Raw genomic sequence first — 23,526 nt, forward strand, 5'->3', positions numbered from 1 at the left:
ATTGATGAGAGAGGATATACAACTCTTCTGTAAATAATGATGAAAGAGTGCCCTTCTTCATTTGGATTTGGAATGCAAAATGTACTTGAAACATCAAAGAAAGGTAGCTTTATTATTTGTATAGAGCTCTCGTGACTCTAAAACATAAGTACAGCATTTGCTGCTGTGGAGTGGTAAAGGGAAACTCTCCTGATGTATCCTTAGTGCCCATCCCTTTCTGACACTGCCTAAGGCAGAAGTGCTAAAATGACTTAGTGAATCTCATATGATGGTTGCTTTTTTTTTTTTTTTCCCCCAATTTATCAGTTGCCAGAAAATAACATTGTAAAATTTAAACATCTTAATGGTTTGGAAATGCTCATACTGGATAGTCAGTCATTTCCTCTTTCCAAAAAACGTACACTTTATGGTTTTACACATGGTTTACTCAGTAGTGGTTTCATCAGGTCTGATGGATATACTAATTAGGTAATCAGGTTTCAAACTTATTTAAAGCCCTACTGCTCATCTCTGTAATTTATCATCTATGAGAGAATTTGCACTTAAATGGGGTGCACTGGCCAACATTGCTATTCTATGAAAATATCTTTTGCTTTAGCAAATAGTCAACCTTACAGCGTCCACTCTTTTCTTTTTAATAGAGAAATCCTCAACTGCAAAATAAAGCATACAGGAAAATGAAAGATTCACTGACTGTTCATCTTTATTCATCGTTTTTAAAATAAAATCCATTGCTTATTGAGGGGAAAATACAGAACACATACCTTTCTTTTTTAAAGGAGTAATGTTGTTGAAGGCATCTGTCTGTGTGCATAGCACCTATTACTGGCTTCTGTCCATTATGCAATAAAATATGTGATTCGTTTAGCAAGCTCTTTTTGTTGAGGAGCAAAAGAAGGAAAGAGAACCAATCTTTTGAGTTAGTATGCTTTTATTCTCAGTCTCTGGTGCATTACTTTGGGCTGTGCTTTTTTCTGCAACAGGAATCACTCAGCTGCCGTTTGGTCTTCGTGATGATGCAATATTGCGTGGCTGCAAACTACTACTGGCTGCTGGTGGAAGGCATGTACCTGTACACACTGCTGGTACTTTCAGTCTTCTCTGAGCAGAGGATTTTCCGCCTTTATCTCTGTATTGGCTGGGGTGAGTTGATTTTTCTGTTTGTCTGCCTGTGGCTGCACTGGCAGATGTATGAGAGGAAAACTTGCATGTCTGTCCTAGTGCTGTCCAGTTCAAGTCCTGCACTCTGCATTCCTTTTTTGTTCCCAATCCCTTACCTTGCTTGGGCTGGAGAATGTGGTCACAGCTCCTGGACGCTCATGGCACACAGGCTGTGGGACACAGCAGAAACTCACCAAACCAGTGGCAGGCACATGGGACTTTCCCTGCAGAACATTAGCTTCCCAGAACAAATTATGTGTGGGTGGTTCCAGCTGGGTGTGGACTTTCTGGACTTTGTGGATTTCATCTCCTGAAAGTTTCAAATTGCATTAAAAGATGTGTTAACTACTTGTGGTGCAAAAGTGCAATGATGCTTTGCATCTGGGTGAGGACAACAGTAAAGAAATGGTGGCCACATGAGGTGGGGGTGATGCCAAGGGGCTGATGAACAAGGGGCTGCTAGCAGGGAGGTGTCAAGTTGGCTAAGTGGCAGAGCAGGTCAAATAGGGATTGTCTGGGAAAAAAGGGTCAGGGTGCATGTGCCATGGGCACGTGAGTGCTTGAAATCAAGGATTGTGATGCCTTGAAATCAGCTGGTTGAGCAAGGGTCACCTTCTGTAGAAAGGCTAAAGCTTTGATTCTTCCACTGTATAGTTCACCTGAAAATACATTACAGGTTGGGATTAATTCTATTTTTGGAGTGATCTTGCATGCACTTTTATTGCATTTTCTCCCTTCTTCTTCTCTACCCTCCCTTTTTGGTGAAAACAGGCTACTTTTGGAAAAATGAAAGTAAATCCAAGTACATACTGCAAGTGCTTTCACAGATGCTAGTTTGAACATTTAAATTGCTTTAACACTCCTCCTCTCTCTATGTACTTCAACTGTGAATATTTTAGCAAATTAGTTCACTGGGAAAATTCATATAAATGGCATATTAGTGTGAATTACCCATTTCTACAAAAACGTGATATATAAGGGGAAAAGGTTTTCTGTAAAATTTATAGTAATAAATAAATAAATGCAAATAATAGCAGTTTCCTGCTGGAGATTTTTAATTAAAGTTCTCTGTCTTCCATATTCTTTCATATAAGGCATGCGGCAAAAACAGCACCATTTTGTTTAACATTTGAACTATATGTTTTAATTAGACCCTCGATTTAATTTAAAAAAAGGGGGAGTGGGAGCTGTCCTGAAGCAGTGACTGAGGTCATGAAAGTAAATGGAAAAGAAATTAGAACAAAATTATATTCAGTCAAATCCTGAGGGGATTATGTTGTTTTATAAGAAAGGGTTAGGCTGCTTTTGGTCTGAATCACTTCTATTTTGAGTTTGTCTCCTGAAAATGCAGAAAGCAGAAACAGATTATGTTATTTACACAAATGGTTTTGCTATTGTATATTGAATTTCTAGATGAGCTTGTGGAAATGAGCAGCAATGCAAGAACTTGGCACTAGATACATGGGTTTCATCCAAACTTCCTGGAAAAGCTCTGTCTGTGCAGTTCAATTGTTACCTGTACAGTTTCTTGCTCTTCCATTTGTGTCTGCACATGCAAACCTTGCCAATGATTCTCCACCTTCAAATGCAGAAGCATCTGCTACTTCAGTGCTCCCAGATTAGTTATACCAGATAACAGTTTTGTCTCTAACCAGTGGGAAGATTCAAAGATTTTCCCCTTTCTTTCTGCTTCTTTGTTTGTGATTCCATTTTTTGGGTGGTCAAGTCCCTCACCAGGTGACTTTCTGCTGTATGTAATGCTCAGAGGATTTTCATTTAATTTGATTTTTGAGCTGCATGATAGCCTCAGTGTAATTCTGAGGCTTCAGAGAAAGCCAGTAGGTTCCTGTTTGAACTGTTGTACTGCTCTTTGAAATAGTTAATCAACTGTAAAAATAAAGCTGGAACAAAAAATAAATATTTATTTGATTGCTGGAGCTCATTTGATACTCTGACCCTTTGCTCCATTAATGAATTGGCTTCTTACAGGATTATTTTTTAACTTGTTCATTTCTCATCATTTGATGAATAATTATGTCTAAAAAATTCATGTTCATATTGCTTAAAAATATGTTCATATTGTTATTTTTTACAAGTATAATTGAAGACTGTGATCACTCTCAGACGTGCTGGAGTCTGCTCCCCTGAAGCCCAGGGTACTGAGCTTGATGTACACCCTCCTCACTACCTTAAGGTCCTTGAATTCCACCATTTCATGGTCACTGCAGCCAAGGCTGCCCTTGAGCTTCATGTTCCCCACCAGGTCCTCCTCGTGAGAGCAAGGTCCAGCATGGTACCTCTCCTCACTGGCTCCTCTGTCACTTGGAGAAGGAATCTATCATTAGTGTGATCCAGGAAACTCCTGGATTGCTTATGTTCTGCTGTGGTGTCCCTCCAGCAGATATCTGAGTGGTTGAAGTCCCCCAGGAGGACCAGGGGTTGTGACTACAAGGATGCTCTGTTCTCTCTACAGAAGGGCTTTCTTGTCAGGCAGCCTACAACAGACTTGCCTATAATGTTACTTGTCCCTGTCTTCCCATTAATCCATAAGCACCTAGTTAGCTTGTCATCCATCCCCAGGTGGAACTCCTTGCACTCCAGCTGCCAGTGATGTGGTGACACTCCCTCCTCCTCTGCCTGGCCTTCCTGAAGAGCCTGTGGCATTCTGTTCCAACACTCCAGTGAGGATCCATCCCACCATGTCTCTGTGATGCCAGTGAGATCATAGCCTTGTAGATACTGGCACTGGCATCCTGCTGGTAGGAGTGGGATGGATTAAAGATCCCATTCCTCAGTAATTTTAGTTTAAAACCCTCATCCCAGGCTTGGCAAGCCTATGACTAAAGATGCCCTTTCCCTTCTCTGTCAGATTCAGCCCACAATAGACCAGTTGTTCCAAGATGTTCCAAATATATTTTTTGTTATATGATAATATCAGGACAGTTCTAAAGTCAGTTATTAGACAGTAGTCCATTTATTATCAGTTCAAATGATTAATTGTTCTTTTCTGTTGAAGTGTTTATAAAGGGAAAAGTCTGTTTGTCTTGCATTATTGTACTTTACAAAACCTAGAAAAGTCATAAAATCTTGATAGACCTATGAAAACTAACATAGTTTCATAAATTGTGAGTCATTTATATTAACATCATGTATATTGATAGGATTCTATGAACCTTCTCTATTACTTGTGAGGTAACTGTATTCCTAATGGCCTTGCTGAGATTTCATGCCATATGAGGCTTTGAGATGGCAGTGTTAATTTTTTCCTATTTCATTTAATATGCAATATGTCTTGCTTATGTCTTCTATTTCTTTGTCAAAGCAGACTTTCATACATTTGTGTCAGCTTTAAGTTCTACATATCTTACTGCAAAAACAATGGTATATTCCATTTTCAACACTGATGGAGAAAAACAAGGCAAAAACACTTAGCAGCATCAAAACCGCAAAATTTTTAATAGGTTAATGGAAGAGCAGGTAGGTGAGAGGTTTTCTTCAACCTGTGTGTCAGCAGAACAGCAGCTGCAACAGCTGTTGATTCACAGAGCCATTTGCACTTGCAGAAAAGAAAATCTGTTGTTATACATTGCTGGTGCCTGGTGCTTCCTTGAGAAATCCTTGCCCATGGATCTCACTTTCTAGAGAGAAGAAAAAACATTTATAAGAAAGGGGTGAAAAAAACCCCTAACTTAACTACTTAACTTAATGATCAAGGTCATTACTTCTTTGGTTTTTTTGTTTCTCAGTATGTCCAGACTGGTCTGAATCAATGTCCAGGATGCCAACCCAGTGTTCATCATGTCTGAACCCTAGGCAGGAGCTGCAGGGCCTGACATTGACTTTCAGCTATCAGTACTGTACTGAGTAGTCTCTGGAGAAGCGCAGTTTATACTGTAAAGCTGCAGTATCAGCAGATTTTAGTGGAAAAGGGACCTATTCACATATTAGGAGTAGAGAGGAGGGAAGAATGGGGAAACAACAGAAAGATCCCACAATGACTCTAAGCATCCAGACCAGGAGACCGTTTTCAGCACTAAAGGCTAAGAAGAAAATGTTAATAAACAGCTAAATATTCTCTGAGCTTCTGTGGTAATTTTACACCCAGTTGCACTTGCAGCAGGAAAATCACCATAAAAAAATAAATAATCTGCTTCCTTCCAAGCCTTGGCAATCCAAACTTGCTCTGAGGAAGAATACTTTGAGGAATGAAGCTATTAAAAGCAAGAAGCCTGTCTAGGGAATCAAAATCTACATCCTGATTGCAAGGAGGATCTGACTGGAGCAGAGCCAGTAAGAAACCTTCCTTCAGAAGTCCAGTATGAATTCACTGTAGCAACAGGATGCATTCATTGCCCTGACCACTTCTTTTCTATTCTCAAATGAAAGCTCTGCTTTAGACAAGGATGTAAAAATAGATTTTGTGTCCAGCCTGATCTTAGTAAGAAATGCATGTCAGGAGTTCGTCTTAATCCTCTTTGCTCACTAAATGAAACTTCCATGATTTTCCTTTTTTTAGGAAGAACAAAAATGTTTCATCTTTTACAGTACTTTTACTCTTTTTATATGTATTCATATTTATTTATAATTTCTTTCAGTTTGTCAGGGCATCATTCTTGCATTCCTTCATCAATCAGTTGACCAAGTCAGACCATCTTGGATGCTTTCTGAGAGAAAGAAGAATGAACTTGGTCTGACAGCAGTAGTGTCCTTCTGGTTTATGTGGCTGATTTTCTTGGGGGTTGAACTTACCACACATGGAAACAAGGAATGTCTGGTTATGGCTAAAATAAAACAGCCCTAAAATGCTGTATTCAGAATATGTCCTTCTTCAAGGGTTTCAGCAGGATGGCAGTGCTGTGGTCCTTCAGAGACAAATCTTCTTCAGAAAGAATCTCTAATCAGCACATGAGGATGAGGGGAGCTTCTCTTGCTCTTCATATGTCTTTCCCGAACTTGCCTCCACGTAAAGTGAGGTACATTACAAAGCTGGAAATCGTAGTGTCTGTAGTAGTGTCAAAGCTACAGTGGTGTGTTTGTAAGAATGGATACCTGCTTGCACGTCGAGGTAAGGGAAAGATGATGGCATAGAATATCACCATCCAGTGACATCTCTCTTGGTAGTGGGGACACTGTGGGTTCCAGAACAAACCCAAGCTTTTCTGTTCTGTTACCAAAATATCTCAGACCTATTAAATGAAAAGACTGATTTTTCCATGTTCCTATCAGGACATGGTAACTTCCATTAGCAGCTGCAGGAATTCTTGCTTCTCTCGTTAGGGATAGTGGAGCATTCTGAAAATGTCACCCTGTGAAGGTTTTCTCAACATTTTGTTCTTTTATCTACCCCATCCTTCTATCATTCTGAAAAATTACTGTTTTTCCAACTTTTTTTTTTCCCCTTACTGTGCAAACACCTGACCAGGTGTAGAATATGTGAACTAGAGTAAAAGTGTGTTGTACTGCTTACTTATGCAGTGGGGTGTTAAGATGTTGATTTGGCAGTTCCATTACTTTCTCATCATCCATAATATATATTATTATTGCAACCTAGAATTCAGATACCCAGTCATTTGAAGTTGAACTTTATTAGTGGAACTGTCAGCAGGCTTATTTTTTAATACACTTGGCAGATTTCATAATCACCATGTAGTGTTCAAAGATCTTGGGTCAGCTGTCAGCCTGCAAGAATTAGGATTACAGAGTTTATCATGATCAGGCTGTTGTGGTTTCTGACATCTTCAGAAGTGATGCAGTACAGAAGGAAAAGTACACTTTACCATTTCCAGAATTCAGAGACTTTTCTCTGGTCAGTTAGTCTCAGAAAGGATCCATCTCAGAGCTTTCTGTATGACAAAAAAGCAAAACCAGAAAGAGTTCAGACAACACCTTAAATAAATGCTTCCTATAAATGAGTGCAGTTTTTTTTCTTGGCTATCTGATATACTTTGAATAGCAGCAGCAGAAGAAAGAAGTGTGAGACTGAAACTCAAATGCATCAAAAGTATTATGCTGGTAGCCTGGGAATGGAATACACCACTGATTCTGTTAATGAAACATAGTCATCTGTGGTGTTAGTGAGTTGTATTCAGTCTACTTCCACTCCCTGCTCAAACCAGAGAATTCTCGAGTGAGTAAGGTAACCAGAATAATGTATGTTTTTTTGCTGGTTAATACAGGTAAATTTGATATCAAGATTGTTAATTAGTCTTTGGAGATCAGTGATCTTTGCAAGCTACAGCTATTGCAGAGATGCTTCAGATTTGCTCTTTTGCTGTGATAGAATGACTTCTACAGGCTTAAAATAAATTAGGGAATGTTCTTGAGGCAGTCTCCTCTTTAGATCTTTACCAGGGCTTTGGAAAACTGCATTTATTCCCATCTACTGAGACTGTATCCCAGTTAGTTTCTGAAGCAACCCATTTCTTAGGACAAGGCTTTGTGAATTTGGTATATGTCAGGTGGTATCCATGCAGTAAGGTTTCAACATCAGTGCAAATTAATGTGTGTATTGCACTGTTAAGTCTTGGTGTCTCAGACTAAAATGTGCATTGCCAGCATGGAAAAGAGTGTGACTGATGGTGCAGCAATACCGAGACACCAGTTGCATGCATCACAAGTGGGAGTGGGCAGAGAATATTGAACAAGTTGCTATATACTTGCTGCCTATTAATTTGTGTAATACTTACATAGCTGATACAATTCTATTATCCCTAGGCTCTTTTGAAATATAGTATTATGTTGTAATGCATTTAGAAAAATGGTATAACCCAAGCTGCTACCCCGAAGTATAGAATGTAAGCTTCTTCCCCCTTATCTCTTTCTCCCTAGTTCTTCTTATTGGCTGTGTGAATATAATCCATGCTCTTTCCCCTACCTTCAAAAAGACACATGTTATCAATATTCTTCCTCTTTCCCTCCTGCTCTCTTTCTCCACGGGTCCCAAGAACAAGAATAAAGCTGAACTTCCATCTCAGCAAGGGGAAGAGCCTCATTTTTAGCCCTCTGGTCGATGCTATATAAGATCTCCCCTGTTTCCCTGGCTGCAGCTGGGCAGAGAGTAGCAACAGAGAAGCAGGGGATATAGAAATAATAGCAGTATTAATAATAAGTTCTCAATTCAAATATCAAGTGATTTGATTAAACATGGAGAGATTTCTCATGAATCCAGAAGACTGAGATATCCACAAATCATTATTGTTATCACTTGATCTATCAAATGGTATATCCAGTGAGATACAGCCTTTGTGCTCTCAGTGTTTGTGTCTTATCCTGTAAGTTTCATACTAAGATGTCTTAATGCTCAGCAAAGTCAAGAAAGGAATAATTCAAACTGTAATTTGTTTCTGTGAATCGAAGTCTCATTTGGTTTGGAAGCAATGTACAGTGAGGCTACTCTTAATCTACTTATACAACTATCAAGGCAGCATAGAGGTTTTGGTAACTTTGCTCCCAAAATACTAAGTATTTTCAGTAAGTAAATCCATGGAACATGGTAGCTATTTGCCCAAATAATCTCTATTGAATTAATTATCTTTGCTATTATTCTAATTATTGTTTTTTTTCCTTGCTGCTATTTTTTATCTCCTTTCATTTTTTTTTAATTAACTGATTGAGGAGAATATTATTATTATTTAGTGTCTGTAGTATTTAGCTGTTCTGATAGCAGAGAAATTCTACAGTGCAACAACAGTGAAGGTTTTTGACTGATAGTACCCAATAAAGATACTGCTTAAGGTATTCAGACTGTGGGAGATCACCCATTTGCCAGTGGCTTCTGCTGCCATTAACTGTGGATTTGCCCTGCACAGAACTAACTGCTGTAGCCTGATGTTCTTATGGTCCCTTATTTTACTGGTTCTTAAGAATGAAGTAACAAAGTAAGCTAAATGTTGCTCTTTCTGTACAATGCACATGAAGCATCAGACACCGTCCAAAGAGGAATTAGACAGTCTTGATCTATCCTTCAGCAGATATTCCTCATCTTGCCTTTTGACTCACAATCTGGTTTCCTTCCTTGTGTGTATTTTTATCATTCTCTGTACTGAGTATTGGTTGGTAGATGCACTTAAAATTGTTTTTAATAACCTAGGCTCTTCATTAATGAAAGGAGTTAGAGAGCCTTCACTGTAAAGCAGGTAGTGTGTGGCAACTTACTTGGCTTGTCTCACTGCCCTTTACACACCAGATGAACTGACCAGCTATAGGCTATGCGCTGTCAGGTGAGGGTAGGGCCAAGCCTCTCTTCACTGCCAGTTTCATCTTATGTGTTTTCTGCAGCCACTCAAGTTCACACCAGTTCCACAGTCTGAACTGGGACGTCTCTGTGAGCGAGGACACTTGCTGAGTGTGCCTACACTCACTCTGCCATGGAGAGCATGTAGGGTTGGGCGTGCTCCAGCCTCAACACCAATAGACAGTCTGAACTTGGTCCTGCTTCAGTACAGTGTAGGTGTCCTGGGGTAACTTTATGATACTGGTATCCCCAATCGTCTGGTTTATGTTATACATTAAGTTCTGCACCTTTAAGACTGGCTCTGAGAGCAAGAGAGGGGGTAGAAGAAGCACGCAGTTTGTGTTAAAGAAAACATCACTCCCACACATCTCGCTCCTGGACTGTGGTGTCTGCAGCACGGACAGACAGCGGGACAGAGCTTCTCTCTGGTTTTTAGTTAGTTTTAGCTAGCTGAGGCAGAGGAGTTCCCCGGACCTTTGTTTTTTCCCTTTTTTCCTGGATCTGTGCAAGCCTGCTCTGGACTGAACACCCAGCCAAACCCCGGGAGCTCACGCCTGTGGCCCACCGGGGCCTGGGCTTTGGCACTTTCCAGCACCGGAGGGACTGATAAGAACCTGAGCGAGCCGTTCACCACATGAAAAGGACTTTTCTTCCTAGACTTGCCATCCCATCGAACAGCAAGAGGTTTTATTATTATTTAATATTACTCAATTTCTGTTAAATAAACAGCTTTTTCCACTTCTCTCCAAAGAATTTTTTTCTTTCTTTTCCCAGACCAGAAAGTGAGGAGGGGCATTTCCCTGGAGAAATCCCCATTTGGAGTTTTCCTCCCTAATTTGCCCTAAACTAGGACAGTAGGTGACCCACAAGCAGAAATTTAGGCACAAACATTTTGGTCAGAACACACTGCACCCCTCTCTACCATGAATACAGAGGCTAGTAGAGCTTCCAAAAATTTAACTCCCTTGGCTTCTCTGTGAAAATATCCACAGAAGAAGTGGTGAATGCCTGTTATGGGGCACTGGTGTTGTTCATTTTTCATGCCTGTTGAGAACTAGGTGAGAGTCCACTGTTCACGGCAATCTGTGTTGGATAGGAGCTGCAACCCTGACACCAGTTAATTATGTTGCTCATCTTTATGGTGGGGGCAGAGAGAGTTGTTCTTCTCTCTGCTTTTCTCAGTCTCAGTGTCAATGTCAGCCTTGTCTCCTCTCTTTTCAGGTGTGCCAATGCTGTTTGTTATTCTCTGGGGAACTGTCAAGTACCTTTATGAAGATGAGGGGTTGGTTTAGTTCTGATTTTTATAGCTATCTCATTTGTGCTGTATGTGTGCACCAGCAGGTCCCTGTTTGCTTTCTGTTTAGTGTGGTTTGCTTTGGCCATGTGCTGAAACCTCACATAATTGCTTCTGTTTTGTCTGAAGGTCTTGCATAACATTTCAGAAAGGAGCATAAGTTTTTACTGATCAGAATTTTCTGCATGTCTGAATGAATCTGTTCTTTTGCAGGTCAAGGAAAGGTATATTTTGTATTTCTGTACTTATAGTAACAACAATAGCAGTCATCCTACCCAAACAAGACCACTCATGATACTGTGCTTTTGGCAGTAGTGTTTACAATAGTTTCAGAAGAAGACAGCAGCCTCCCACAGGATTCTGCCTGCAATTTGTAGTGATTAGCCTATGCCTAGCAGCAGAGAAGTGATTGCCTTTTCTTGTTTAAGCTCTCATTATTTAGATTTTCCTAAAATAAAGGCACATTCTCTGTCTGCTTATGTTAGTTTGTGCTGAAGCACAAGACTGCTGTAAGACACAAAATACTTTTTGTCCATTTTTCCATGGTGGCTGTTCTGAAAAAAATTACATTTGTATATGCTTTATAAATAGCTATTTTACAAATAGCCCTGTAGCTTGTTGGTTTTGGTTTTAGTTGTGTTTTGTTTTTTTTTAAAGGGAAGAAAATGGCTTATTCTTTTTAGAGATAGTGGCTGACTAGAAATATTTAGGTAGCTTTCTTTTTGAAAAGAAATAAATCTATGCTCTTTAATTTTTATTTTAAATTTATTATTTAATGGGTTTACCTCTTACTTGGTTTCCAAACTACCCAACAAATACTTTTGTAAAGGATCCTTTTCTTTTTTTTGGTTGTTTTTTTTTGGTTTTTTTTTTTTTTATTCTCCCAAACACAATAATTGCTGGACAGATGCTGCAATATAAAAATTCAGTTTAGTCAGAGCCACCTCCAAATAGTTTTCTGGTGTTTCTGAGTATTAAGCACTAGCTTGCTTTTTTTTTTTTTTGCTTTTTTTTTTGCTTTTTTTTTTGCTTTTTTTTTTTTGTCTGTATGTATGTTCCTAGTACTGAACAAGTTCAGTCAAAGCTTCCTTTTCTGGCTTAAGTAATGCTAGGATTTTTTGACTTTCCTTTTCAAGGTTGACTTGATATTCTGTAGCAAGATTATGTCTGTATTGATGTAGTGCAGGTTTTGTTGAAATTACCAGAATAGGTGTAGAGACCATGCAGCCTCTGCTCTGAATAGGCAACATTCCATGGGCATGTCTTCCCATTTATGTAGAAAATGTATTCAAAGTGCTCGTGCTGTGCCTCCCACATTATGTGGTGCTCAGAGCTGATTTATGTTTTCTATTAAGGAAAACTGTCATTCACTACCTTCAGCAGACCTTAAAAGGGTCAATTTTTCACATTATTGAATTTTCTAAATCTTGTTTAAACATTTGTAAAATACAGCAATAAATAACCACATGCAGCAGCTGGTCTGAAAGGCAAGATTTCTGTGCCTTGAGGGGGCATTTGCTGGAGCAGCGAGGGATATCTCTCATGCTGTTTGCCATAGCTCTGTCACCATGCAGTAGGCTGTAAATTTCATTTGTGATTTAACTACTTCCCTGGCTATGAAGAATAACTGGAAATAAATGTGGTCAGGGCCAGGAATCTGAGGCAGTCCTGTGAATGTAGCCATTTGAGTAATGGACTGAAGCCTGCCAGACTTGGTTGGTTGCACACCAGCTTCTTCTTTCCTCACATGTGCAAGTATAAACTCCTTTAAAATGCAATTAGTGTTTAAAAAAATGAGCTATTCAAAAATATTTTGTCTAGATTACAAATACAATTAAAGGCAATCTGTTGTTCTTAGTTATTAGACTGTGCCTAAAAAGCTAATGCTTACACATTTTTGCTTCAGTCTGCAGTTAAGTATGGGAGCAAAATAGTCAGCCTTCAATCCTTTTTTTCCATCCACCTGTAGCAATTCAAGGTAAAAATTCACTGTTTTCACTTTTTGAAGGAGAATACTGGATTGATAAGCAAAGACAGAAACATCCCGCTAGCATTTTTTTTACGTTGGACAAATTCTCCATTCATGGCTCTGAGGCTATTAGTTGCCAAGCATCTTCTGAGAGGTGCCGAGCAAACTGTAGGGATAGATCCGAAGCACAATAGATATTGGTCTATTTATCAGTGTCATAATCACAGAAAGCACAGATGGGCAAGAAATCATGCAGAGATCTACCAGTTTTATTTTCTGTATAGTTTAATAGCCATGACACCTTAATTGACCTGCAATTTTTTTTGTTATTGCGCGTATTTGTATAAATTTAAAGGTAGCTAAAATTGATGTGTGTCACAGGAGGCAAATTAACACAGAAATGTAGCAGAGTTAATGTAAAGAATTGTTTCTCAGCCTCTGTTATTATAAATTTTTAAATTGCATCTGCTCCTACTGTATCTAGTGAGAAAAGTGGAACTCCACTTCCATCTATGCCTATTACCCCATCAGTCTTGAGGTGTTCAAATAAAATTATTCAAAGTCTCCACGAAGCTGGCTCCCAGTCACATGTGCCAGTTAAGATGTTCTGTAACTCAGATTCTGGCTCAGGTACACTGAACACAGTCTGCACACCTTTTTTGTTCAGTACCTAAAATGCAATTTGAGGCTGTAGAGCTGCTGGTGGCAATAATATGCTTTTTGTACATGTGAAATTGAAGGAAAAACTATATCCCGAGCTCTTCTCAGACTTGCAGTCCCTGCATGGAAATGTGGAATTTCCACAGCCAAGCTGCTACACTTTCCTCTCTTGTAAATGAGCACATGTGTGTAGATATTAAATGCAAAAAGCAAGCAGGGAAGAGAGCCTGTGTGAAACTAAGTCACACAGGCTTCTCACTCAGGCCTGGGAAAACATGAGAAAGAATCCAATCAGTCCTTGGTGAAGGACAACAATCTGCCAGTGTTGTTTAGTCAAGGGGTGTTGTTCCACTTATGGTGATGTGTACCTTTAATGACCAGAGTTTTACCTCTCAGACATGTGTGTAAAAGGAGATTAAGAATAACAAACTTTGCTCTCTTGGACAGTGCAGCTAAGAGAGTCATGTTGTACTACTTCGCCATTACTAATACAGTGTGACACATGTGGGTGTGTGCTTGTAGCATGGATCCCTCCCAGGTGCTGCATGGTTTGCTCTTTTCCCTTAGACTGTACCACTACAAGGCTGGAGCGGGTTTCAGCTCCACCAGTGTCACCCAAGCTGATTTTCATCGGTCTGTTAAGAAGCCTTAGGGAAAATTGTGTATATGTATGTTTTGGCAGAACAGATTTGGCAGATCTGGAGATGAGGAAAAACATTTTTTTGGGGGAAGAAACTTATGTTTCATGTAGTGCTGTTTCCTAGTTTGTTTTCTAGCCTGTGTAGCTCAGGAACCTACTGGCTTTACTGGTGACTGTTGCTTTTGAGTAATGCTGAGCAAGAGGCTAAAAATGTCATTTCATAGAAATATTAAGAATGCTGTCACTGCAGCAACAAGGCAAGTGGCACATGAGCACTTCCCTAACACCTGGGCCATCCTACACAGATACGGCCCATCAGATAGTGGTGGTGGATGGCTGTGGCCAGAGGAAAGGAACTAGATGTACAAACCCTCAGTTTAAGGTTCACTTCAGCCCAGTGATCCCGAACTGTGGCTGCCATGACTTTTCTTGTAATTTTTCTCCCGTATTGCTCAAAGAGACAGGAATTTTAAAAGGTAAAATGAGACTGGTGGTAAATGAAGTATTATATTGCTGCAGCATGCTACTTACTTGGCAGAGGGCTCAGGTCAGCAAAAGTTAGGAAGTGTTGCTCCCGTTCTTGATTTTATTTGTTTATAATTTTTGAAACTCCCAGTGGGCCTGAAACTTTGGGCATATGAACTGAAGGAGCTGGAGTTTGCAGCTGCAATTGCTTTCCCCTGGTTGAAATTAGTAACTCCTTTTTCAAAAGAAGGAGAGATAAAATAGATGACTGATCTCAATATTGATATGAGAATAATGATGGTAAGTGATGGGATAAAGAACTAATAAGTAATTAAATGAGATGATCTGACATTGGAGACTAAAGAAAAACAAAAAATAGTGCAGGATGAGGAGGCTAGGAATGACAACAGAAAGATCAAACAGATTCCTCCCCTTCTCCTTTCAGCCAAATGACAAATTTGACCTTGGTTTTAATGGAGTAAATCTTCACAATTAGTGGATGGTAATTCACAGGAAATTGTGGAGGAGAGCTAGCCATTAGTGGGCAAGAAAGGCCAGTGAATAGTATCCAGTTGGATTATGATAGCTGCAATAGTACAAAGCATTCAGGATTTCTAAGAAGCAGCTGCATCTGTTTCCATGTCAGCATGATGTGCTTTCCTAGTATCTAGCCCTTAATACTGTTTTCCATCTGCATTGCTGGAACAGAAAAAGCAAGAAATGTTAGTAATGAACTGAAACTTCTCCTTCATCTCCTTTTTGTCCTCTTATTAGTTGCTGGACCAGAAACTATAATATGAACTACTGGCTGATCATCAGACTGCCCATTCTTATTGCCATTGGGGTGAGTCTGAGACATGTGCTGTGAGATGGCAGATTTTCCTGAGAACAGGACAATATGGTACAAATATGCATACATGGCCATTACGCATGTCCAAAGGCTAATAACCCTTGAGGCTATTTATGTTTTCATTCAGAAATGTCATTTTATGAAGCCAAATTAGTTTCTGTCACTGAAATTCCAGACTAGCATTTTGTTTCTTTAATTTAATTAAGCTGTCATGTTGTAGTGGCAGAAGGTGGTAACTGAACAGCATTCTGCAACAGTTGCATTAACTCCCCTGCAAGCCGGAGGTATGGAAGGTAGTTCAAGGAGACCACAGATACTATTTCTGGTATTGGGCTACAAAAAACTGCAACATGTGTAGTATTGTGTAGAAATGTTCTGCAGACACAATACTGGGTCGGGCTCAGACTTCAATACAAGGCAAATGGGCCAACCCACGCCTTCGCTGTGTCTCACTCCCCAGAGAGTAAGTAGAGTCCCCTGTTTTGTGTAATGAACTGCCATGTTTTCAAGGGTGGCTTGAATTTAGTCCCACATTTCTTTCACATTTAGTCCACAATTCCTTAGCAAGGAGTTGAGTTCCATGGTAAATTCTGCAGCTGCTGCATATCAGGATGCACACAGACCTACACATGCATACATGAATCAGTGTTTTTGATTACTTATGCACATGTGTTTATTGATAGTGATATAGATTCTTTAATTTCTCCAGGTGAATTTCCTCATCTTCATCAGAGTTATATGCATCATCATCTCCAAACTGCAGGCTAATTTGATGTGCAAAACTGACATAAAATGCAGGTATGTTTTAAGGTGGTCTGACACTTTTCATGCTTATCACAATAAAAGTAGACAATGACATATATGAAAGGAGTGGGTTGACAAAGGTTGTTAAAGAGCACAAGCCCCTGAGTAATGCACAAGTGTGGTGTCACACATTGGTGTAACTGTGTAGACAGTCAGTCCCCAGAAAAGTCTAGTGCAGCCAAGGCAGCTTGATGTCTGTCACTTTACAGTCTTCCATTAGACTGGATGAATATTAACTGAGCAGATTTTTTTAAAATACTTGCAGCATATGTAAGTACTGAATGTTAGAGTCCTTGAAATCACCAAGAAAGGCAGCAAAGCTGGTGTAAGGGCTGGAAGGAACATCCTGTGAGGGCTTCTGACTAGTTTAGTTTAGAGCAAAGGGCTCTGAGAGATGACCTCATTGCCTTCTACAGTCCCCTGAGGAGCAGAAGTGGAGAGGGAGGTGATGAGTTCTTCTCCCTGGTATCCAGGGATAGAATGTGTGAGAATGGTTCAAAGCTGCACTAGGGGAGGTTTGGATTGGATGTTAGGAAGCATTTCTTTACTGGGAGGATGGGAAAACCCTGTAACAGGCCTTCCTAGAGAGGTGATCAATGCCCCAAGACTCTCAGTGTTTAAGAGGCATTTGGATTAAGAACATGCTTTAAGTTTTGAACAGGTGGTTGTTGTAGGTTCCTCCCAGCTGAAGTATCCTATCTCATTTTAATTTCAACAAAATAATATGGGTTGTTAGAAATAAAAGCTTTCACTTCAAGGAAGACAAGATGGGATCATTTTGAGTTTTGCTCCATGCTCTTAATAGTTGTTTTTGGGACAAACTTTCAGTCTTGAATGCATGAGATATTTCCAGAGAGATGTCAGGGCTGTTACAGAAATGTGCAATCTTTGGTTTGCAGGCTTCAATCTATCCATGTCTATATTATTCCTGTTATTTAATCACCGTGCTAAGATTCATTGTTGCATCCTTCATTTCTGCATCTTCACTTTTGTATCACAGTCTGAAAAACAATGTAAGAATAACAAGTTAGCTCTTGAAGTGTGGAGCTACATGCTGTGGTACTGCTGCTGGCACTGGATTTAACTACTTTGCCATTGGCTATTTCGATGCTGCAGCCTTCTAAACTAGACACAGCATGTATTTTGGTGCATTCTTATCACTGTAGAGTTGCCATGTATGTTACCTACCTTCTTTACCTCACATGAAATTTTGGAAATACTAATGATTTTTGAAAGTTCAAAGCAAAGATGAGGACTTGTCTGAGCTGGAGGCTTTGATTCCAAGCCCATGTGTACAGAAAACGTAGTATTTTCAAAGCATCACAGTGAAAGGACAAGGGCAGAAGTCACAACTTAGAGCAAGAGAAATTCCCCTTGCATGTAAGGTGAAAATTAGTTCACAGTCATGGTGGTCTGATGCTGGAAGAGAGGCCCAGAGGAGCTTTAGATGACCTTGGAGATACTCAGAACTTGGCTGGAGACAGCCTTGAGTAACTTGCTGTGAGCTGGAGCTGGGTTAGAGACTTCCAGAGGTGCCTTCCAACCTGAATGGTTACATGACTCAGAAGAGCAGTTGATCGCTCTCAGGCACACAAGATCTACAAAGGTGTGACAGCCCTTCTACTTGTGTGATTTTGCATCAAAGTGACTTGTGACTTCTCTCAAGACAGCTTGTTGTGAGATGTTGGTAAGTTCTGTGGCCCAGGAAGCTCTCACATGATCCCCAGTCATCTTTCACTAACCTGTTGGGTGGCTGGTATGTATGTCTATCAAAAGAGAATTAAGGATCGTTCTTGTGATTTTTTTCCTGTGGTAGTGTACCTTCAGCTCTCTCACAGGTGAATAATAATTTATTTCAGATTGGTTTGTCTTTCAACCTTTGCTAGCTGTGTCTTTGAACTTGCCATCCTCGTTTCAAGAAAGTTTGATTGCTTTGACAAAGTGTTCTGCAGTTAGATAGTTACAATTTTTGGAAGATTTAACACAGCACAGAGGTGGGAAGGAACACCAAGTGCTCCTCCCTTTGCCAAGAGATTTTTAAAAGATTCCAGTTATTGATAGATTATGTCTTTCAGGATATCAAGAAGGTAGGTTTTGGTTCTCCTTCCCAATTACAGGAGGAGAAAAGAACACAGAGGAATGACATCACAGGTACAAGAAAGCACATGGCTCCTTACTGAATTTGGAAGATTTTCCAGATGAAATACAGTCAGTAGCCAGATACAGAGCTTTGCTCTCACCAATAAATGGTCTCCAAGTGAAGTGGTAGGTGAGGTTAAAACTTGTAGGAACTTACTCAGGTTATTTTGAGTAAGTTTTTAACCTGCAGCCTCTAGAGGAGGACCCTGTGTCACAAAGTGGTGCAGCAACTTACCAAAGTTGAACCTGTGTCAGAAACAGAATGCAGAAATGGTGACTCCCAGTGATCATTTGGATCAAAAATGGTCTATTCAGTGCATTGTGTTTTTAAAATTTCTTGTGATCTTAGGTTGGCCAAGTCTACGCTGACTCTGATCCCACTGTTGGGGACTCATGAGGTCATCTTTGCCTTTATTACTGATGAGCATGCCAGAGGGATGCTGCGCTTTGTGAAGCTTTTTACTGAGCTCTCCTTTGCTTCATTCCAGGTAGCACTCACAGTGTGCCCATGGGCATAAGATATTTTTTAAATGCTATTTGGGGTCCTGCTTTCTCTTTCATTCATTGCATGCTCCTTGTTCCTTATATTTCTTAGTTTAGCTCTGAATGTTACAGGATTATGACAGTGGAAGGGAAAAAGTGTAAGGACTAATATTTAAGAGCCAACTTTACTACAATAAGCTGATATTCCTGTCCACATATTAATATTTATTTCCCATGGTTCACCTCAGGGCAATAACAAAATTGTGATTTCCTGTAATTGTACAGTGGCATTGCTGAAAGCACATTTTGTGCTTTCTCCAGTGTTTCTTAGACTCCTTGGAAAACCTGGGAGGGGAGAGGTAGCTGTTTCTAGCTGTAATTGCGTGTGAGGAGGGTGTAGACTTACTGTGATTTTTGTTTAACTGTTGCCTTAGGTAAAGGCATTTCAAATGAGTCTCCTTGTAAGGAAATCATTATTGTTTCCCTGCACACTCAATCGTTCCCTGTTTATCAGTCACAGAGCTGTATTTAAGACCACTGTGAATTACTCACAAAGTGTTTAGGACTTAAAACCTTTTCTTTGTAAGGAAGAAGGAGAAAGAAAAGAAGAAGGAGAAACAAAAATAACAGATTGAGGAAAACAACAACTCCTTTTTCCTAAGATCACATGCTTTGAGACATAGTTTGGTCAAACCTCTGCTCTGCCGTCAGAATTGACAGGCAGCAAGGATTTTCCACCTCTCAGTCTTATCAGACATGTCAGTGTGGATCCTCTAGCCCTTTGCAACTGAGTTTGGCAAAGTGAGGAAACTGTTCTGCTCACTGTTCTGGTTTTTGATTTCAGGGGCTGATGGTTGCGATTCTTTACTGTTTCATTAATAATGAGGTAAGAGAGAAACTATTTGTTCCAATTTGCCTTATCAGCATACACTATAGGAAAAGGAAATTGAAAATGGTCTTGAACTGCTAAATTGTCCTTGTTCAGGACTTTTTTTTTTTTTTACAGACCTCTGCATAGGTCTGTGGGATAACTCATCAGTCAAATGTGGTTGGAAGGAATTCAGGTAGTATAATTTACAGTCACTATTTGTAGATGTGGAATCTCACAAATAGTCTTGCTTACAATTGTGTAGCTTACACTGGTGGATTCTTTAATTAAGAATTATAGCTGCTCTTCTTGATCTGTCTTATAGCACTTCTTATTTGCCTTTTTTGGTGAATGTGGGAGTGAAGCCCATTTTATTCTATGAACTCAGCTCAGCTTGCTGGTTGGAGAGTCATCATGGCTATTGCGGTACAGTTTGGTTTCATCTGGTTTCCCTGTGTCCCAGCTGCTTAAAAGCATAATCACTCTCTCATTAAAACTGAACTTCACAGAGTGGTAAAACTCACACACCCAGAAGAAATGTACCTTTGGCTTTGAGTTAATTGATTGCAAGTACCATCTTCTGTGACTTCATACGAATCCCAAACCTGTTGAGGTTCTATAAAAAAAATCTTTGCAAAGAATTTAAATGAAGTCTGTTCTAAACTATACAAGAATTCTTTTCCTAAGCTAAATGAGAAACTGTCTTCTGACACACTGTATGTGTCCAAAGACTATCCTTGTTTGCAATGTGGTCTGCATTTTATTTTTGTCTGTGACTCATTGACTCCTTTTTCTTTTTCCTTAACCATACAGAATGAAAGTTCTTTGCAAGTCCTGGTGCCTAGATCAATAGTAGAAGTTAAGATAGAAATTATATTAATGTCATTTTTTAATATCTACTTCTGAAAAAAAAATAAGAATTTTTTCATATTTCAGTCTTATTTTGCCTGAAAGATTCTGGATTTTCTCCAAACTTGCTCTGAAGCCAACAGTAGGATCTTATGAGATTCCCTGTTACCACCAATGTTCTTTGCAAAATGAGCTAGGCTTAATATGACCAGTTTTTCTTCTGTTAGTGCTGCTTTCTATAAGAAATATTTTAACCACAGAGATGCTGCCTTTTTCCACCACTTAGCTGAAGATGGTTCAGATTTCATTGTCTGTAGCCTTGGTTTTCCTTTTTGCATTCTTGTCACAATGGAAGTATGATTCAGTCTCTTCTACTTCAAAGAATCTGTCCTGATGCCAGGACTCCTGAGTTCTTGAAATACTACCCAGTCCTCCCTTTTGCTTTTAATTTCTTTTCATTCTCTATACCAACCATTAATTAAACTCTTCCATTACCTTAGTTCCATCTGACTTTAGACTTACCTTCCTTTCACTATCACTTGCTGAGATTTTTTTTGCCAAAATTTAGCACTTTTTATAATTAGATTCCAGATTCATTGCCACACTGTAAACTTCCTTCCCCATCAGCTGCAAAAAGCTCAATCAAGAGCTCTCTGTGAGAGATCTTCTCCAGCTTTAACCTCCATGACCGTCTTTTTCAAGTTCTCCTATTTCTTTCTTTCTTTTCTCTTTTAAAATACTCTGCATAAAAATTTTTCCTTCCACTTTCTCACGTCATGGTTTAACCTCAGACAGCAACTACACACTGCACAGCCATTCGGTCACTCCACTTTGGTGGGATGGGGAAGAGAATTGAAGGAATAAAAGTGAGAAAACTCTTGGGTTGAGATAAAGACAATTAAATAGGTAAAGCAAAGTAAAGCAAAACAGGGAATTAATTTACTACTTCCCACTGGCAGGCAGGTGTCTCCCAACTTCTTGCACACCTCCACCCTGCCTGCTGTCAGGGTGGTATGAGAAGCTGAAAAGGCCTTGGCACTGTGCAAGCCCTGTTCAGCAATAACGAAATAATCTCTTTATTACCAACACAATTCCAGCACAAATAGAAAACACAGCACCATACTAGTTGCTATGAAGAAAATTAACTCTACCCCATCCAAAATCAGCACATCATGGAAGCTTTGTTCTTGCTATCCTTTTTCCTGTATAGCTAATTCCTGAAGAATCTTATCAACACAGGGAAGCTACTAGGATAATTACTTTGCTGAAGGATCTGTAGATCTACTTCTGTGCTCAGGAACTGCCTCTGCAAAATAAATCTTAACCAATTCCCTTGCTTATACATTCAAAGCCGTCTGGGTGAAAGGTCAATTCAACACAGGCAGCAGAGCTGCTTCCTACCCTCTTCCTAACTCCTGTAGAGAAAACTGATATCATGCCAGTCATATCCATTCCTAAGATAGATGCATTCCTACATTCTTTTGTTCAGGTCTTCCATTCACTTTATCTCAGTTTTGCAGGCTATTTGTATCATAGCTCAAGCCTGTCATGTCCAGCTGGAGTAAAGACTTATTTTCTCCCTTTGGCTGACCTAAAGTACCTATTTCTATCACTCATTGACTTACTGTCAGTCACTACGGTCATACTTTCATTCATGATTTGCCAGTAAATGCCTGCCAGTGCTGCCTTATTGTTTTCCATACCCACAAAAGGTGCCAAGTACTGGAGTGATGATATGGTCAATTCTTTTCCTGCAGACACTATGGTTCCTGGGTTTCTGCTGTCATCTGACCATTCTCCCTCATTCTTCTATGCCAAGCTATCCCAGACACACTGTCTTTCTCTAGTGTCTTTGTGCACTTTTTGACACAACCAACCCCCCTACCATGGTAAAATACAAGCATCTGTTTCAGCATCTTTTCTTCTGACTGATTTGGTTGTGACAGTGGAGGTCAGACTCTGGATTCTGACAGATTGTCAGAAACACAGAGCTGAACATCCACCAGGATGTTCAGTACAAGGGCTGTAGCCCAGAGCTGACAAGCACTGACAAGCACCAGGGGAAGACAATTAATTTTGTAAGGTTTTGCACCTTTTTTAGGTCAGCCTCTCAAATTCAGTATTTCACAGTGAACAAGCAAAGAAAGCAGACATACAGCAGCTGGTTCCCTAGGAAGTTTTCCGCAGAATATGAAGGTTTCAACAGCCTGGACACGACAAACCTATGCTGAAACTGTGCCATCAACCTACTTAGTCTTTTGGTAGTCAGTATGAGATCTTAAAATAAAAGAAAAAGCATCTCTCCAGAGAAGGCTCCCTTAAGTGACCCATCTACAGTGAACTTATTTTCAGGCCAAAGTACACACCATAATGAACTTATTACTGTGGTTGAACTCCTGCCTTTATGTAGAGTAACAAGTGTGGAATTTTATATCCTCTGCCTTATGTGTTAAAAGCTAATGGAGGTTCTTAATTCAATCAAGTGGCAAGAACTTTGCTTATGGAGCAGGAAGACCTAATTCTGTTCTTGTTTAGCAGTTACAAAATCCTGGATAAAGTCCCAAACCAGTGTAGAGATTACAGAGTTTAACTCAGAACCTGTGACTAGATGAGCATACTTTGTAGCTTTAAGAAAAGCTGGTATCTGGAATGAGATATTGTAATTGCTGTTTGAGGCGGGACAAACACAGTCTCTAACTTGCTTAATTGTTGTTTTCAGTTCTGAATAAACATTCGGTTTTGTATGAAATATAAAGAACCCACATAAATATTCAGAGAACAAAAATAATGTTTAAATCAAACCAGAAGTCAGAACTCTTAAGAATACCTGTGGTGCAATATTGAGCAGAAAGCTAGTCTTCTCATCGGCTTCATGGCTGATAAGCAAAGTCAGCTTAATTGTTAGTACTGGTAGGGCATAGAGTGCAATCAGTATTGCAGGTGAATACAACTTAGAGCAAAATAATGAAGGTAAGATTTTCTGGTGCATAAAAGAACTCCTTTTCTACAAGTAAAAATGAATGTCATCATTATTGTAAATGTGGAATGGCCTACAATGGATTAATGAGATAATTGGATAATTGGAAGTGATAATATTGCAGTTTTAAAGCA

The 23,526-nt window shown here is 39.6% G+C and overlaps 1 protein-coding gene across 4 annotated transcripts in view; it reads left to right on the forward strand.

Annotated features, from left to right (window-relative positions):
• Positions 1 to 23,526, forward strand: part of GLP1R (glucagon like peptide 1 receptor) — a 140,301-nt gene that overhangs the window by 113,626 nt on the left and 3,149 nt on the right. For 3 of the 4 annotated variants that reach the window (XM_058835013.1, XM_058835014.1, XM_058835015.1), the window contains 6 exons: positions 984 to 1,143; positions 10,616 to 10,676; positions 15,197 to 15,266; positions 15,982 to 16,070; positions 18,565 to 18,703; positions 19,543 to 19,584. In XM_058835013.1, the coding sequence (XP_058690996.1) occupies positions 984 to 1,143; positions 10,616 to 10,676; positions 15,197 to 15,266; positions 15,982 to 16,070; positions 18,565 to 18,703; positions 19,543 to 19,584 (561 nt within the window). The remainder of the gene's footprint in view (positions 1 to 983; positions 1,144 to 10,615; positions 10,677 to 15,196; positions 15,267 to 15,981; positions 16,071 to 18,564; positions 18,704 to 19,542; positions 19,585 to 23,526) is intronic. The other variant, XM_058835016.1, reaches the window with a different exon arrangement.

This window comes from Poecile atricapillus, chromosome 3 (genome assembly GCF_030490865.1).
Source record: "Poecile atricapillus isolate bPoeAtr1 chromosome 3, bPoeAtr1.hap1, whole genome shotgun sequence".
NCBI lineage: Eukaryota > Metazoa > Chordata > Aves > Passeriformes > Paridae > Poecile > Poecile atricapillus.